The sequence below is a fragment of the Toxotes jaculatrix genome, chromosome 15, assembly GCF_017976425.1.
Source record: "Toxotes jaculatrix isolate fToxJac2 chromosome 15, fToxJac2.pri, whole genome shotgun sequence".
Lineage (NCBI taxonomy): Eukaryota > Metazoa > Chordata > Actinopteri > Toxotidae > Toxotes > Toxotes jaculatrix.
In genome coordinates this window covers 7229505-7249235 of record NC_054408.1, presented here as the reverse complement: position 1 = coordinate 7249235, position 19731 = coordinate 7229505, and the positions used below count along the sequence as shown (strand labels likewise).

The 19731-nt window shown below is 40.5% G+C and overlaps 1 protein-coding gene across 2 annotated transcripts in view; it reads left to right on the top strand.

Moving 5' to 3' along the window:
- Window positions 1-18341, top strand: part of klf12b (Kruppel-like factor 12b) — a 36886-nt gene extending 18545 nt beyond the window's left edge. For both annotated transcript variants that reach the window (XM_041056557.1, XM_041056558.1), the window contains exons 3-6: window positions 2717-3269; window positions 6968-7103; window positions 13194-13351; window positions 14632-18341. In XM_041056557.1, coding sequence (XP_040912491.1) covers window positions 2717-3269; window positions 6968-7103; window positions 13194-13351; window positions 14632-14813 — 1029 coding nt within the window. In that variant the 3' untranslated portion in view covers window positions 14814-18341. The remainder of the gene's footprint in view (window positions 1-2716; window positions 3270-6967; window positions 7104-13193; window positions 13352-14631) is intronic.
- The last annotated feature ends 1390 nt before the right edge of the window (window positions 18342-19731 follow it).

Genomic DNA, 19731 nt, shown 5'->3' with positions numbered 1-19731 from the left:
ATATTTCTTTTGAAATGTTTTTTTAAGGTAAAGTCATGGAGCAGCAACTATTAATTCTAAACACTCTGCTAACAAGGACAGTGACTCTGATTTACTAACAGTCACGCCCGAACTGCCTTATGGCGTGTCTACAGCGGAAAGCATTTTAACCGCATTTTTCAATAGTTCGTCTCGCATGTGTCTGATGGAACAGATATGCTTCTGTTTTAATCAATCCAGCTGTCTACACCGGCTGCGTAATGGTACACATTTCGCTACATGCACGTAAATAAGACCTGAAGCATTTTTTGACGCCTCAAGTCTGTTTTCTTCAGTTTTACGTGCGTACAATGATTGTATATGAGATTCTGTGACCTACACTCAAAATTGTGCCTGAAAACATGCTGTGTAAGTACAGATGGAGCACTGAAACTGCTCTGCTGACAGGATGATCACACTACGCCTCCTGTGTAGACACGGTGTAAGCTTTATGAGTGGACAAACTCAAAAATGGAGCATTGCGTCAGTTCAGGCAGAGTAATAAAGTACAGCTTGCATCAGGTGATTGGTATCAGCTGCTTCATTCGTGCTTTACCATCAGCTGCTCATTCATTGGCTGTTTGGCTGCCAGCTGACAAGTAAAATCTAATCCTATTCATACAGGTGTGAAAGGCAAACTTTATAACCTGACTGACCATTTCCACCACCCCAAACTCCTCCTATTAAAGATCTTGGTTTTATTGACTTTACAGTATTTAATAACTGTGTATGGATTTGTTTATTTAGTGGGATTTGTCCACCCCATATTACTGTGCTGATTCTTTGAGAGCTCCCTCAAAAAGGCAGCGTCTTTTCTGCCAAATATAACTGTTTAACTATTTGCTTTAAATGGTCAGTTCCTTGAGGGAAGTGTCTCCGACTGAACTGTTCTAATAGGAAAAATTCAACCATGAGTTTCCATGAAGGAGGCGTGGTGATTTCTTCATCACACGACAACATAAAGGAACATCTTATCCAGTGTGTGTTAAGCTCAATACAGATGATGTGATACTTAAGGCCGAATATATTCTCATGATATAGAAAAAAGCCTTAATGAAAATAATTTAAATGTTTTTTCCCCAAAGCATAATTATCTACATTAAATCATGTAGAATCCCTACTGAAAATGCTTGGTGGGTGGTATTATGAAGCAGACCATAATGTGCTGTGAACCTTGACCTGGCACCACTGACCCTGAGCTGAACCCCACTGAGGTCCAGAGGTCATCAGGGGGCATATTTCATGGGTTAGGATTTGTTTTCCAACTGAGGAGGAGTTACACAGTGAGAGGCACTTTTTGATTCATGGGGTCGTAACATTTTCTGTAGGCTGAAAACGAGTATACAAGTCTGGAGTAAAAATAGTAGGCTACTACATAAAAGAACACACACACACACTCACACTCACACACACACACACTGACACACACACGCATGCACACTACTCAGAAAAATTCGTAATACACCACAGATCCACTCTCAGCCAGCATTACATAAGGGGAAAGAAATGTGAGTCTGAAAAACAAAAGTGAGGATGAAAATCCACACTACAGAACAGTTTTCATCTCTGCTGCAGCTGCGATTGGTGTTTTTTCCTTTGACTTTAATGAGCTTATCCTGAATGATTAGTAAAAATCCTGGATGCGCTCACTCCCCGATGGCCTTAAGAGTGAGTCAGCCTCTGAAAGACTCCACTGGGAGGATCAACACCACTCGCCACACACTCTAGCACATCGAACATAGTCTCTAGAACATTGAGTCTAGATTAGCTACATCACTTGTAATGTGGTTAATTTGACATTTATAAAAAAGACTGTGATATCAAAGAATATCCAAAGTTTGGAGAAACAAATAGTAGCAGGGTGAGTGTCGTTTTTCCTACTTTGTGTGTTCTCCATTATCTTTTCCAAGTAAACAGGTTCCTGAAACTTGTGCAGACAGATGGAGAGGTTGTGTTACAGTCTGCTTGGTGTTAAGTGAAAGATATGTTGAGGGATACACTGAGCCACCAGCGTTGGCCTTAGGAGGCCCATCGCTGAGAGACAGAGAGAGAGACGGTCAGGAAATTGAGCCCATATGATGTTTTTCCACCATCACAAAGGAGATTTAGGAGATATACAAGGGGAGCCAAGAGAGCTGCGTTTCTGTGGGAGTGATGGAAAACAGGAGGAAAAGAGAGAGAGAGAGAGAGAGAGAGCAACCCACGCCAAGAAAAAGAAAGAGAGAGAGTGAAAGGAGGCGAGTGTGAGAGACACTATCTTTACTCCTGTATTTCATCTGCTTATGACATCATGCTCACCAAGGGGACTTCACAGGAGGAGCTGAACGCTTGAATGAACATGAGGAAATTAACTGGTCCTTTCTCTATGAATGTCACTACATACATCTTTCTGATGTATCTCTATGATGTATTTTACTCTTGTTTCTGAAGCTGATTATTTCTACAAAAACAATTGTCCTTGACCTTGATTTATCAGCATATCAGTTTTTGGCTGATGAGACAGTTCAAATTATTGCAGGACATTAGTGGAAATATGAAATTTAATGCCATAAATATGTCCCTTGCAGGCAAATTGTTTCACATATTTCTTTCTTCCCTGTTGTGTGTCGCAGGTTTGTGCATTTGTTATGACATTAAAGTGACAAAAATGACTCAGTTTAAGGAAAATCTAAAATGACTCTTTCTTTTACTCCCACAGTCACCTAAAGTGCGCCCTTATTCTGCGATGGACGGCGTCCCTTTCTTCCTCAGCAGAGTTAAGCCCGAACCTCCTGAAGACCTGCTCGCTCACGACCTGCACTTCCACACACAGACCGAGCCTGTTGACCTGTCAATCAACAAACCCCGCCCCTCCTCTTCATCAACCATCCCCACCACCACAACCTCATCATCATCCCCTCTCAGATCCGCCTTCTCCCCATCTTCTTTATCGTCGTCATCCTCCTCCTCCTCTTCCTCCTCTCCATCAGTCATCACCTCAGCATCATCGGTGCTCACACCAGGCCCCCTGGTTGCCCCTGGCACTGGGGTGAGAGGTCAGCCGTATTTGCACATCCTGCACTCTGTGCCGCCGCCTCCATCCAGCCCTCTGAGCCTGCAGGGAGCAGGGAAGCTGACCAACCACGTTCGCCGCATCCCAGTTGTGGTACAGTCACTGCCCCTCATGTACACCACTGCCGTTCGATCACCCTCCAGCCTCAACAACGCCATCATGCTACCTCTGCTGGATGAGGTCAAAAGCCAGAGCAAAGGTGAGACCATGCTCTTCGTTTCTCCATATTAATACAGCTGACATTAAACCTTTTTCAGAATTTTCTGTTAGAGACTTTGTAATTTCTACAGTAATTATTTAAGCACTGTAAGATCTGTTACGGGAATGGTGATGCATTATGATTCAGATTTTGTGCTACCGCCTCATGAATATATTAGTTTTACATAGCAACATAAGCTCTCTGATGTGTCTCCCAAGAAGCTCCAGCCTCCAGCTTTGATAGACACTTTCTCCACCTACTGAGAAATATCAATTAGAAATCAATTACCTCACATAAATTATTCACCAAAATCAAAATAGTTCAACATTTTAAACATCATTATGTCAACCAATGACAATACACTATAAAATTCTTGCTAAGGATATCAGATATTGAATAAAATTAGTTCATATTTGTTTTGGCTGTTCTGGGGTCAGAAACACAGATAGGCCCAGGCTGGCATAAGACAGTGTAGAAGTCACTGTGATACCGGTGTGATGTAACATGAGATATCCCTATGACAAGCTGTGTATAGTGGTCTGTTTGTGTGGCCAGATGCTGTCTTTAGTCAAAGCACTCGCAGACACAATGCCACGAAGGCTGAATGTGTGTGTATATGCTTTTAGAGACAGCCCCTCTGGCGATAAGGTTACCCCTTCAGAGTGAAGATGAGGTTTACAGGTTGAAAGACTCTCTCATCTTTAACTGAAAGAGATTTTTGCTCCACTGTCTTAAAAAGCCTCTGGTGCAGGTAACCAGGGGCACACCAGTTGTTACCTTTTCCTCTACAGTAAAGCAAACGTCTGGAGCAGTTTGAGCATTAGACCTCTCTGGCCAAACCTAGACTGTGTTATTGGTTTTCTCTCTGGGTGTGGTTTCACTGCCAACCACTGAGTGAGCCTACAGTAGGTGTTTCTCTGAGTTGTACAGAGGGGCAGCTGTTGGTTAGAAAAGAGGTTGGTTCTTGTCATTCCCTGCCGGATGGACAGAACCGCTTAGACTTTAAGTCACACCCGTGCATGTACTGTACATACAAGCAAACAAACAGAGATGTGTAATTAGAGCATGTGCTCAGACAGACACTTGGCTGACTGGGTGGGGTGGTCCTCAGAGATGGGCGTTTTAAGTGCTGGATGTCTGCTCCCAAGGAGAGGAGAGGAAAGAAGGAAGGACAGGAAAAACAAGACTTGCATAAGAGGGTGTGGATGGATATTGAAGATGGGTGGCACTTTCACAAACACATGCACGCACATATGCACAGTCCAACATTAGCTCTGCTCAGCTCTGAGGGCAAAAAACACAAAGGAAATGTGGTGAATGAGAGTAGAATGAATGTTGGGTGTGGTGGATACAGTCGCTTTTGAATGAGATAGCAACCAGTAGATAAACAAAACATTTTGGTATTGCTTGAACTTAGTGTAACTTGATAAGAACATTTACATAAAATTTCCCACGGTCAAAGTCAAATAAAAAATAATTTAGTGCTGCAATGCATCATGTAACATTTCTGTTTGGATATGAGGTGATTTTTTTTTTTGGTTCTGCCATATCTGGAGTTTTCCATCAAGTGTCTGTTTTTCCTGTCAGGTGTCACCATTGGTTGATGCCTGAACAAATAAGTTGTTGACATCAGGGGAATCAGAAACTAAAGCCCTTTCTGCCCATGTGAAGTTTAATGTGATTATTGAAGCTCTCAACATAGATGCAAAAACACTTGCATGCACACACACATAAACACACTCATCCACTCTCCCACACACGCACACACATACACACACACAGGTTGGCCATCCTCTTTAAGAGAGGGCGGGTACCCTTCCTTTCACTGCTGTCTCCCTGTCTCCGGCAGGAGGTTGCCATGGAAACAGGGCTTGACTGGAAACAACAGGAGAGAAAGAAAGAAATCCGGTGCTCTGCCCACCTCTCCACCACTCCTCCTTTGTATCCCTTGCTCAAAATACCCCTTTCCAACACACAATGCATTTCTAACTAATTACAGGTTTTCCATAGGGTAGGCGAGCTGGTGACCACTCTGCATGTCGTAGTCTGCAACAACAGTTAGAAACCTTTAAAAGCAAAGGCTCCAACAGAGTCACAGCATTATTTCTGTGTCCCCCCCAGTAATAACACCATGTCTGCTGCTACCTCTAGACCCTTATTATGGGCCATTATGGCCACAGTCTCGGCTGAGAGGGCAGAGGAGGTGAAGTCCTGATAGCTTATAAAAGCACCAGGATTACAGTAGACCAGGGTGTTGCAGAACTCAGTGGAAAATACTGTATATCTTAATATATTCAGTGTTTGGGGTGATTACATCTTCAGAAAGAGAAATAATTATTATAGTATCTTAGCCATGTGGTTTCCATGTTGTAGATTCATTATTATGTCTTTTGGCTGAATTGTAACTTAATCAGTGTTTAATCTCGTACTTTAGATTTCCAGCAACTTTTCTTTGGAAAGTAGTCTGCGGCAGGTTTTTACTTTTTTGACATTCATCTCTTGTGTTATTGAGGATGTACAGAGCCTGTGTCCATGGAGACAGAGAGGACAGAATGGCTGCAGGCTCTGGCAATATATCCAATGAGCTGTCCAGGGGAGAGGTTGTCACAACTTGTGGAATAGATGTAACTTTGTCATGTAGCCCAAGAGACAGAGACCCCTGCGCTCATTGGCTCAGAGGGTCATGGTTTAACAGCATGCTGGCCAGTCAAATGTTCAGCAAAGCTAGCTTTCTAATTATCAGGATGTTCGGTGAAAAGAATACAGCAGTGAATGGATGGACTTAGACTTCTGTGTTCTCTCCAGGCCTTAAATGTAAAAGTTTGTCATTATCATGAATATGATTCTCTGTCAGTTGCACATGTCGGGGAACAGAGAACAGAGTGCTCTGCTGAGTCCCACTCATGCATGCACATGTACTTTTAACTTGGATATTTTCGGTATACACACACACACACACACACACACACACACACACACACACACACACACACACACACACACACACACACACACACACACACACACAAATGTTCCCACACACCATTCCGAGACAACAAAAACACCCAAACAATGCTCCACCCAGCTTCTTATCTCTATGGTGGAGGATGATAAAGAATATGTGTGTGTCTGGTGTGTGGCACGTGTGTGTGTGCCTCGTTTGCTCTTCTGTGCATATGTAACTACTGGGTACAGTGTTGTGGTTGGCTTCTCTGTCCTCAAGTTCAGAATTCTGTGTGATTGACATCTGACTGAAAATACCAGCACTGACGGGAGCTCCTTGATGTATTGATGCACACAAACACACACACACAAGTACATAAATACTTTAAATAATAACAGACATAAATATCAAAAACTAGTTTGAGGATAGATTGGAATAATTACTTCCATGTCTGTTTGTTGGTTTGTTTATTTTCCAGGGAAGAACCCATTAAAGTTTTGAACAAATCTGTATCATTTACTATGTATTTGGATTTTTGGCATATGTTATTTGGCCTTGGTCTCTGACCTCTCTGAGTGCCCTTCAGGTTCCTCTTAAAATGATGGATGAAATGACAATATATAGTATGAAGGCGATTACTTCATTACAACTAGAAACACTTTCCAACACACACAATGTGATATGCCTTATAAGTTTCCAGGGCCGGCTCCAGTATCATGTGTCTGACTCCTGTGTCCCTGTCCCGTCCTCACAGCACACATAGACCCCAATGGCCTGTCGCCAAGGCAGATCAAAAGCGACAGCGATGACGACGACCTGCCAAACGTGACCTTGGACAGTGTTAATGAGACCGGCTCCACTGCGCTCTCTATAGCCCGCGCCGTACAAGAGTGAGTATCATGATCTGTACACGTGTGTGTGGGCGAAATCTTCATGCTGATTTTTTTTTCCTCTACTGACCCTAAAAGCTAAAAACATGCACTTAACTGCTTGTGTTAACACTGAAAACAGTTTAATACATGTAAAAGTTATTTTTAGAAAAATATTTCAACATCTGTTTTATGCAGATCTACATTAAGGGCCTTTATTTTGAAAATGAAATGGAATCTTCTTCAAACCACCTGTTTCCAATAGCAAATTTTTCCTGTAGCCCTTAGTTGTCGTCATAGCTGGTGAGGTTTCTGGTCTTAAAATATAATAAGAAATTTTAATTTAAAGAGGAGTTGACTGTTTGAGAAAACATAATCTGATTGCACAAATTGAAAAAGAACAAGGCACATTTAGTTACAAAAAAAAAATCGAAACTCCAGGCATTTCTCAGTTCAGAGTACTGAGGTCTAAAATGTTTTCGCTGACACCCTGGATGAGAGCATTGTTTACATATGAACCTAGTGTAAGACCTAGCACTGTGAATTTCTGTGTGCTTTTCTAACGGCTCTTCCACATTTGAATGTGTCTGCGTGGGTGTGCATCTATATGGCTGCAAATGGCTCAGACATACTTTGTGCCCTGTTTGGCCTACAGACATCACAGCTCCTGTGGTGCCAGTCCATCCACAGTGTGTTGAATGAAAAGACTTCCCTCTCCAGTGAATGACAGCTTCCAGTGTTCTGATCAGAAGCAGGAAATCAGATGCAGAGACACATTTGGCGTGGCCCTGCCTTCCTCCCCTGCTGCCTTTAAACCCAGAGCAGTCATAACTAGCAGCCTGGCCAGACTCAAGTTAATACCCATAGGACTTTTATTTAGACTAACTGTAAGGAAAGTATTCCAGGACTCTGTAAGAATCCTGCTAATGATGTAGCAACATTAACAAGGCTGAGGCTGATGGTAGGCCATTCCCAACTGGCTCTGTTTTGGTGGTAACACTCCAGCTTACGGGGTTGACATTGTGTACAGGACATTTTGCACTCTTTGTCTGTGCACTGCTGCCTGTGTGAACATTCACAGTAATGAAACAAAATAACTTGTTGTGGTGGCGCTGTGCAACACATTGTGGTAAAGACTAGTAGAGTGGCTCTTCTTGTTCAGTGGTACAAACTGAGGTTGCCATGTTTCAAGCAAGACACACACACACAAATGCACATGCACAGACAGTCACTGGAGGACTCAGGTTTCTGTGCAGGTTATTGAAAGGGACAGGCGTGCCCCTGAGTGCCACACGTGGGCACCGGGTGGTCAGAGGAGAACAGAGGTTGGCAGGACCCAACCTTTCACAGCCCAAGCTTTCACTATGGAGATAAATCACCAGCCAGGCTTAGCAATGCCCTGCCAGGGCCTGCCCACACACTCACTTCTCTGTGTGCAAAGTGCAGACTGTGCTGTGTGGAAACTGTGCTCCTGTGTGCGTGCCGTGTATGTGGCTGTGTGTGTGAAAAAGTATGTGTTCACGTCTGTAAGTATTAATCCTCCGGTGTATGTGTGTTTGTACTGTATGCATGCGCGTGTTTCTGCACAGTGGACAGAACAGCTGGTTCCAGAAGGAGGTCAGCCATTGTCAACAGGAACACAGACTTGCATGTTTGTCTGTGAAAAACAAAGAAGTCTGTAGTCTTCTTGAATTACACGCTGGAAGAATGTGCATTCTGTATTGACACAACACATGCGCTCTATGGACATCTGCACCGCAACAGAAGCCAGCAGCACTTCTTTGAAACATAGGCTTATCACTCTATTGTGTTGCTATATTTCTTTTCTTTTCATTTAAACATGTGCACTCTGAGTGTAGAGAGAACTGCTTTATGTAATTTAGTATCCATATTTACACAAGCAGTCAACCAGAGAGCGTCAGGGAGGAGAAGTGTAAGGGCGGAGGATAGGAGTGCCTGCAGCCTCCAATCCAGGTATCCATATATAAATAAATGAGTGAAAGGGGAAAGTGAGATAGAAAGAGAGAGAGAGAGAGAGAGAGAGAGAGAGAGAGAGAGAGAGAGAGAGAGAGAGAGAGAGTGTGTGTGTGTGTGTGTGAATGTGTGTCATTCTCTTCTTGGGCAGCCTCCTCCATATTCATGCGTTTCCCTGGGGACCAGTGGATAGGCTATTGTGGGAGAGCACAAGCGAAAGAGAGGAAGACAGTTAGAAAGAGATAGGAAGGGAAAGAAGGTGTGTATGTGTGTGTGTGTGTGTGTGTTGGGGGCAGGGGCTTGTGTTGGAAGGGTTGTCTCTGTTGAAGTCTGGCTGGTCCCCAAGGACCTGGGGGCAACGGAGCAGAGCAGGTGGAGGGAGGGGAGAGGGGTGAGGTGAGGGGTAGTATCCTCGGACAGGTACAGGAATGCCCAGTGGGCAGTCTTCCAGTGCACACACACAGTCGCATGCACACACACATTCCCTTTCCTGTTTTCTTGATAAATCCACCCTTACGGTAGGTCTGTTTAAGAACCACGTAGAGCTGTTGTTATGACCCCATTTCCTATGAGAACTTAGAAAAGTATGTATTGTGTTTGCACTGGGGGAAACCCCGTGTTACAGGTGACACACATACACACATTCTCTGTGTCTCTGTCGTACGGGGAGTGTGGGCAGCAGCGGATGAAGAAGGGAAAAAGGGGGAAACCAAGGAACTAAAACAGAGGTCAGCTCTGTTTGAAATTGTTCTCAGCTGTACTTCCTATTTCTCTCTGCTGCTGTAGGAGACACAACCAGACACGTTCACACAGCCTCAATGCCTCGCTGACACAGGGTTGAAGGCAGTGTGAATGTGCCTCTGGGCTCACATGAGAAAAATGCAACAAATAGATTCCCACAAGCTACGATTCATATAGCCAGAGATATGGTGGTGAAGACCAAAAGACATGCGAACAAATACACCCTACTCCCAGCTTTGGGTTTATTGTTTTCTGCTAACTTTGCCACATTTTGTGTTCCAAAATTTGACGAAGTTATTCAGCCAGGCCCTTGATAAATCACAATCTTTAAACGTCACTTTTCCATGTTGTAATTACATGTAAATACACAAGACTACTTTTTACTTTGAGTGTCAGCCAGTCAATCCCAAAATTGAGCATTGCTTTTTGTTTTTTTTTTTGTTTTGTTTTTTTCTGGTTTAAAAGCACCAGTTGAGCAAGGGTAAGCACAGAGATCTTTCACTGTGTATTTACACATACAGTAAAACTGTGGCTATAAATAGCAAGTTACTCTGCTAGTAGCATCTTTCAGGAGCTCAGTAAAAACAGACCACTGGTGGTGAAATCTTTTCAACCCACAGAGAAGCATGAAAATCCTTCCAACTGCAGCTAAAACATGAAAATACTGAAGATGCTTTGTAGATGAGGTACGAGTTTTTTTTTTTTTTTTGTTGTTGTTTTACTTGAAAACAGCAACATGGAAACTCTTGAAATTACTGCTTGCATTTAGATCTACAAGTAATAATTATTTAATAATAATTATCAATTCTACTTCTACTATTAATTCTTAATATTAATGCTTTAATACATCAGTAAATAGTGAAAAAATGTCCATCGCAGTTTCCCAGAACCTAAAGTAAACGTTTTCACATGTCAAATTTTGTCTGACTAATAATCAATAAGACTTTCAGTTTAGCATGATATAAAATGTTAAAAAAAGATATAAAAGTTCTTACTTTGCTGAAGCTGAGAATAGCAAGCACAAGGCATTTTTTTCCTTGCTAAATGACTTTACCAATTAATCGATAATCAAAATATTCTGGAATAAATTTTCTGTCAGCCGACAAGTTGATTAACTGGGTAATTGTTTCAGCGCTACATCTATTCATACAGTTATATTTTATTAATTTAATTTCTGTGTTTCTTTATTTTGGCCTGTTCAATTCTTTAATTTTTATGGTTACATTTAATTTTCTCCTCCTGAATTCAGTTACTTTTCTGTACTGTCTAATTTCCTCAGTGATCATTAAAATGTCATCTAAGGTGACTAAATTTATATGAATAACCAAAGTAGATTAAACCAGAAATCTGTCAGCAGGCTCTTGAAATGGAGTAGCAATGACGACAGAATTATCACCAGCAGAAGAAAAGCAGTTGCATTAAATGAATTAATTTAAATGAGTAATGAGTTGTCGTTCAGTCTTTGTTTTTAAAGCTGTTGTACTCAGACCTTCCTAAATTATATCATAATCATGGAGTCGCCTCATGGATGAAGTCAGAATGTAAACATCCGCCTCATCTGCTCAGTGGCTGAGCTCAGAGTGTTTCCACTGTAAATCCTGCCTCTCTTCTTCACTTTCCTGTACACACACACACACTCAGAGGCCTACAGTACTTCAGATTCTAGATGGTTGTCTACATTTCTCTGTTAGATCAGTAGATGGTCCAATAATCTCATCAATCATTTGTAAAAAAGACTTTCAGTCTGCTTCCAGCTTCATGATTATGCTTCTTCGTCTTCAGTCACGTTGCCATGTAATATTTTCTGAACTTAGAGATATGCAGTAGAGCGAGCATGCAAGAGAGCCAGAGAAATGAGAGGGGAGTTAGAGTTCACTTCATATCTGACCCATGTGCTCATTTCCTGTTCAGCTTCAGATTGGCAGGAAGCCAAGAGCAACAGGTGATCTGTATGTATGTGGGGTTTTCTGTAATTCAGTGTATTTGTGTAGCCTGTGTGTCTTGATTGCACGTGTATATCTGTGTCTGCGTTTGACAAATCATGCTTCGGTGAGAGAGAGACAGGATGTGGGCTGTGTGTGGTGGAGACAGTTGTCAGACTGGAGGACCTGTCTGACGGTCCCTGCTCCCCTTTCAGATACCTCTTAACACGACCAGAGATGTTCGTCTTGTAGCCCACCTACTTCCCCTTTCCCCCTTCACCCTCTAACCTTTTTCTCAATATCCACAACTGAGACGTGAAAGAAAAGCGTTTGTGCTCCTCCGCCGTTGAGAGCCTTGTTAAATATATCCCACAGATACTACTCCTCCCCTTTAGTAAACAAAGATGTTCTTGTTTTCTGTCTTTACTGTATGTTTCTCTTTCTTGCTAATTTGCTGTGTGTTTGTAGGAGTCATGTGTTTATCACTGTGTGAAAGGTGTTTGCTGTTTGACAGTGGACAATCGCTGGTGAGACCGACTGCCACCATCAAACCTCCTCTCTGTTCCTTCCTGGATTTACTTGTGTGCGCGTGTTTGTATACAGCATTATATCCAGAAAAGTGATGTGCAAGCAAATGTGGGTTTTACCACAGACATGATACTACTCACACAAACACTAACAAGTCAGACATGCATGCAAAAGCACACACACACACACTATAGGGCTTCTCTGTTAGCAGTGACAAATTATATAATTAACAGTGATATTGATTACTTATTGGAGAGGAAATGTCATGCCAACATGTACTGATGGTAGAAATCACTCAGGAGTCATTAACCTCACTGAACAACTCTGAGAAAGAAACAGTTTCCACCTTTGATTGATGAAAGTCTGGGAGCAATATGAATACCAGCTTTCTTACCTCATCTACTTCCTCAGTCACGCTAGAGTAGAGTTGCACTGCCACCTGCTGGCAAAGCTGCTGTTCTGCCACCTTAAATGGTAACAGTATGCACCACAGTTTACCATTTATACTCAACTGTGCTTAGTATCTGCTGTATACAGGAAATTAACATACGTAACATGAAATGATACAATATTTACATCTTGGGATGTCAGTTAGTGTTAGTTAGTGAGTTCAATTTTTCAAAATATTTCATAAGGTTCTCTTTACCAACATGACACATGTCCCCTGACATTACACACTGACCTTTAACAACACCAGCAGTTGATAGGATTATAATATGTCCCTATATCGTCTTTGAACATTACATTTCGGTATAAATACTTGTACCTCTTTACTTCATGGCTTGTGCTAACACACAGTATACGTTATAGAAATGAATCAGAAATCCTGTGATACGCTTCAGTAGGCTTCACTTCCCTGAACCAGTGTAAACTGTGATTTTAAAAATGAGCCTGTCAACTACACTTCACAGACACAATACTTTTGATTCTTACTCTCTTGTTGCAGCTCCATGTCCCCGTTCAGTATTGACAGCATACGGCGCCCCCGGAGGTCAGAGTCACCAGATTCCAAGAAGAGGAGAATCCACAGATGTGACTTTGAGGGCTGCAATAAGGTGTACACCAAAAGCTCCCATTTAAAAGCACACCGAAGGACGCATACAGGTCAGTGGGGCTGAGTACGTATACAGTGATGCTATTTAAACACTTAAAGAATTCCTTGTGTGCTGAATGCTTTTAATAGTGTATCCTGATGCCTTGTAAGACCAATCTTAAGATATTAAGAATTTTTATACTTTAGTATGTTAAAAATCTCACTTCCCCATAATTGTTTATCCTCTTAAAAACATTCTTGTGAATGTCATGAGATTCTCTGTAATCATAAGACACAGAGACTATGCTTATTGCTGCCTTTGGGCTTTCCTCATAGCCCATTGTCTGCTCTAAGCAAAAGATGCACACTCGTATTGATACCACCCTCATACTATTTGTTTACCATGCCGCATTTTAAAACAATGATGCATAGCATACATTCGAAGTGGAAGCAAACAGGACAGAGGAAACAGAACTACAGTGTTGCTGAAAAAGGATCTCGAATTACTGACACTTTATAGAAAAGTATAAACTATACTTTAAAATTGTATGTCATAACTTTCTCATAGTGAAATATGAACTGTTTACATTTACCTGATAGTTGACTCTTTACAACTGCTTCCTCTGATTTGCATGGAATTGGATAGCTCATTGGCATAAAATTGTAGTGTCATGCAGGAAATTGTGCATCTGCTTACAGTAAACTGAAATGACATAAGTGACATAAAATGATATTTCTACTACACCAGACAGCGCACACTTGTTTACCGTCATTATCAAAATAGCGACTGATCGGAGTTACGATATATCCAACCATTTTGCAAACCATGCTGCAGTTTCTCCCACAGCAGGGATTCATCCAGTTTAATAAAATATGTAAACATATCAGTAGATTCTTGCAACTCTGATAACTGATTTTCAAACCTTACGGAAACGAATGGTAACCACCGTCTGCCTGAAAAATGCGCAGCAAGCATCCAAAAAGAACCAGCAAGAATGTTCAATATACAGTATATGACCACTACGATCATTTAAGGAGACAATGAGCTGTCATAAAAATTATATGGAATAATATCACCACACTCCCAGTCTGTTATGGTGACAGAGAACCCCATGATTTTAAAAGTACTGATAGCTAGATAGTGGATACTTTAGAAGCCTAATAAAATATTCAGATAGAATACCTGATGATTATCTTTATAAAACTATATTATTCTATAAAGGCTTTTTGCTAATGAATGAATTATAGATGCGAACCTCATAGAAAAGTTAAGGAGTATCAAGGCCAAAGTGACTGTAATGAACATGTGATCTACAAAGTATTGAATGTGCGCTGTGTTCCTCCTCTCCAGGGGAAAAGCCATACAAATGCACCTGGGACGGCTGCACGTGGAAGTTTGCCCGCTCTGATGAGCTTACGAGGCATTACAGAAAACACACGGGGGTCAAGCCCTTCAAGTGTGCAGACTGTGACCGCAGCTTCTCCAGATCTGACCACTTGGCTCTGCACCGACGGAGACATATGCTGGTGTGAATCAGACGGAGAGAGATAAAGAGAGAAAGAGAGAGAGTGAAAGAGAGATCATGGAACAAACACACACACGCACACACACAGGCAGCCGGGGGAGCGGGATCTCCCTATGAATGTTTTTCAGCTGGCCTGGACGCACACACACATACACATACATAAGCGCACGCACACACTCTCATCCGTCATAAGGAGAGAAGATATAGAGGTGCACAGAGCTTGCGGAGCACAAAACAGGGTCACTTCTGGATCCTCTTTGGGTTGGAAGGAATAGACGGCAGGATCTTTTATTGTCATTGTTTGGAGTTTAATAGGGAACTGTCTTTTACAGCACTGTTCATAAATGTTTCACTTTGATTTTTAAAATGAACTGGCACTCTTCATTTGGATGGAAAAAAAATGCAATCGCAGCTGTCTCTTTTTTGGTATCTTTCTTTTCATTATTGTTCAAATGGCTGCTTTTCCAGCATTCATAATGTGAAAGACCCCATTGTATGGAATGGATTTTCTGTGTAAGAAGAAAGAAGTTAGGCCTGGACTGGATGACAGGATTTGGGCCTAGTTGGAGTTACAGGCAGTGTTGTTTCGCCGTGCCTCCCTGTGTGTTTGATTTATGACCAGCAGGGGACGCCATTTCATCACGGATTGGTTTCCTTTGCCTGCTGGAGTCTGCTGTTTTGTCAGAGGCGTCCTGAATAAAAGCTAAAAGAGGGCTGGACTTTCACCTTTCCCATAGCCAGCAAACAATAAACAGCATGACTCAAATAGCCACAACCGGAATGGATCAACCTCATCAACACCTCCACTGTTTCACATATTCATTGCTTTATTTCAAACGATGAAAAATGGACATGCATATCATCCCACCAGCAAAGAAACACACCATCTACGACTTACTCACAGGGCCGGATTACCCCAAATAACATCAGTGCTAGTCTTTATGTTGAGCCTCTTGAAATCTTTGGTTGATTTTGTGCTGTGATTAGCAATCAGTAAAGTGCAATCTTAAAGGTAAAATATTCTTTCAGTATGACAGCGTTTTGTTTATGGAATCTTGCTTTTTTTTTTTTTTTTTTTTAAATGCCTGCTTATTGCTTATGTTTGAATCCGAAAAATACAAGCCCTCATGTACAGTGAACTTTGAAACAATCAGAGGAGATTTTCAGTATGTGAAAAAATAACAGCGGCACCTTACAGACTCATGCTTTCATTCTGTCCTGATCTATCTGTTTTTATTATTCCGCTCTGTTTTCTCAGCTGGGTTTGACAGTGAAAGGAATTTGTGTTGGTGGTTTTGCACAGCAGCACTTGACCATAAGCTGACACTGACACCGGCTACAGTGTTACTGGGATAGCATGGTACCTGATGTACAATACAGAAGAGCAATACATTTTGAACAAAGTGATCACAAGGAGCATCATCCTCCTCTTTGTTCTGTTTGCTGATGTCAATATGTGAGGAGAAGTTTCTAGCTGGGCCAACTCCTCACTCTGTACCATGACTCCCCTCTGTTACCGATTGGTTTGTAGCTCCAGCACAAGACTCTATTCTGATGTGTCTCAGTTAGTGAGTTACTAGAAATCATTTTATTTTATTTTTGTTTGTCTCAAATACAGAAAGTCACTTGAAATGTTATCACCTCAGACCAGACATATGTTTATTTAGATTATTATCCGATTTACCTGAGATTTGGCTATATAAAATTCTGACGAAAAATGGAGAAATCACATATGCATACATACATAGCACATCTATAAAAAATACATACACATGTACATACATGAATACATTATGTATGTGCAGTAAGGCTACATTTTAAATTCAGCTACTGGCAGATATATCTCTTAGAGAACACCACTTAACCTCAATCAGGAAGCTTAATATAAAAAAATATTTTTACACTTGTAATGACAGACATTTTTGCAGGTGTTTCAATGCTCTTATGCAGAGGAAGAGCTGCAGACGCAAACTCAGAGTATCAAGCCAACCCATATTATTTGATAGTGCTGCTAAATGTATTTATTGGACCGAAGCCAGTAAAAAGAAATGGTAACCTTTTGGATAATAGTACCTTGAAAATCATACGTGCACACACATAACACACTCTCATGCATATACACTCACCTGCACACTTGAATTGAACACCCTGAATTTCAGTAAAGTAGCCAAATCCAGGAATTAATTTCCACACATGCACCCCATGTATGTGACACCCCTTTGATGTAATGGAGAATGGTAATGTATGTTATCATTATTTATGTATATTGTTTGTGCACAATGTCATTATGCCCAGTTGTATTAACATTTTGGCAAAAGCATATCAGCACCTTGTTTGTTTATTAGTATGATTTTCAAATTGTTTTATTTCAGATTTCGATTTATAAACAAATAATCATCATCATATTTTATCATCCATATAATGTATAAGATCATTTTATGATTGAGGGGCACTTCGTCATTGCATATAACTCTTTTTCTTCTGTAAAAAGGATCTTTTGAAATGTTGTAATATATGTGATAGTGAAGATAAAACTTATTACAAAGTTCTACAGCCTGTATATACATTGGAAAAATAGGGCTTTTGATTAGTAGATGCAGGAAATACATTTATACATGTAAAGTCTTTTTCAGAGACTGTAATTTATCTAATTTGATATACAGTGAAATGGGGCTAATGGTATTCATCATGTAAATTATCATATGTGGTGTTATATAACAGTTTGCTTTTTTTGGTTTGTGGTTAACTAAGTTCATGATCAAATCATTTTTATTCCCAAGGCTGAACCAGTGTTTGCTATAATCAACAAATTATTTATATACATCGACCGTATAAAGGTACTCGATTCCCTGTGTTGCTATTTTGCTATACCCGGACAAAAAATTATATTGATCAAGCACATATCAACAACACATGTACTCTCCTATTCAGTATATGACGTTGCATGCCTTAATACACCAGTTTTTAAAAAAAATTCAATTAGACTTGAAGATGGTGTCTCCACAAGACAGGGTGAATTGTATTTCCCTTCAGCATCTCTTTCCTTGTTTTAAAGCATAATTTTGTAACGGTAACCAGGGTCAAAGTTATGCAATAATAATGAATAGTGCCTCATATCACAAACTTGTAATATCAACTGCTCTGTGCAGAGTTTCGATTTCAGCATGTGTGCTCAAATTAATAAATTTAAAATGAGAAATCACAACTTTTGGAAAAAAGCACAGACGACATTATGCAAGTCAGACCTCTAATGTTTAACTTTCTTTTCGCACTGAGCCTTATGCCATTGTGTCAAATGCAGCATCCTCCCATAACACTTTCACAGGCTGTTTATAGCACGCATTATTACTTTGCTTGCAATAAGTCACTTCCTCTAAGGGGAACAAAACTGAGTTACAAAGGCCTCTTGATGTTTCAGCTTCAGCACATTAATTCAGCATAGTGATTCCATGGAAGATAATGAGGAATCTTACTCATAGGAAAAAAAAAAAAAAACATCCTGTGGCTGGGATTCTAGCTGTAGAGTGATGCCTTTGTTTATGAATACTGATCTTACACTTTCTATCAGTTCAATATCTATTTTACTTTCTGTGTAACATCTGCTTTTGATTTCCTGGTTTTGAAAATTTAAGTAGTGAAGCCAATGCCTATGTTTCAAGTTTGCTGATATTACGTACAGTAATCGTTGTTCCTGTATTTATGTAAAGTGAGTGTAGTGTAAATATATTCAGATCTTTTCATTCTTACCGTAAAACAACAACAACAACAAAAAAAATTGTGATATTGCTCAGCATCGCTTCAAAAGGGAGATTCTGCTCATGGAATTCCACATCTGTAAAAGAAATTTTTAATCCTGATATTTTTCAAAACTTCAAGAACAGGTGTCCTTTTTTTCTGTTACTCTTTTCTTTTCTCAAAGAGTTGTTTAAGTATTCAGTCAGTGTTTTGCCTTTTTCTCTGTATTTTTCAAATGGATGGAGCTGTGAAATTAAAAATAAGTTCAAACATATACATGTATATTAATATGAATGGAGGCATGAAGGTTAATAAAGTTGCATTTTGTATGTAACACACTGGTATGGAACTATTTGCTATCTATGACTGAGATGGATGGTATGTGGTTTTGGTGCCACTTAGACATCTGAGTACTGTACTCACATTCACTGGCATTCAGAAACCTAATCTTGGTATTAGAGAAGCCATTTTAAATGATAGCTGATATACAGTATACTAGCTTGTACACAGAGTACATCTGATCATTACAGGAAGAAGAAAAAAATTGTTTAACCATAGATTTACATACTACAAAAAAAAAACATTATGTAAAAAAACAAAAAAACAAAAACAAAACTCTCTTGTACATAATGTACCTCTGTGTAAGCCACATTGTCTTTATTATCTAGTACCAACAGAGAGTGGTTTTTCAAGACTGAGAAGGTATGTTTTAACACAGCATCTGCTGAATACAGTTTCTGAGAACAGGTTGCACTTAAAAGAAAACGCCCAGTACATCCTGCATGGGCTCTATTATAAATGGCTCTGGATGAATGTTTCTGTCTGCCAGTAAAGGATTCCAATGATTACAGTAACAGGGTTTCAATTCCCACTCCACTAAGCATTTTGGTGTGCAGTATATCACATGAGTGATTTATCACTTTCAACAGCCTATAGTGTGTAAGCTATACTGTACAAGTGAAGTAAAGTATGGTGAAAAGAAGCTTAAAGCAAATAAGAGTGATACTATAGCAGTCCACACAGGGGACTTCTCCTGCACTCAAGACAAGCTCAGACATCTTCGCTGGTTTGTACAGCTTCTCTTGGCACCTTTTGTCAGCGCCTTTGCAATGACTCATGTCAAGGACACTTTCCAAGAATTAAGAAGAAAGAACCAAAGAAGTAATCTTATTCTGATTACACATGATTGT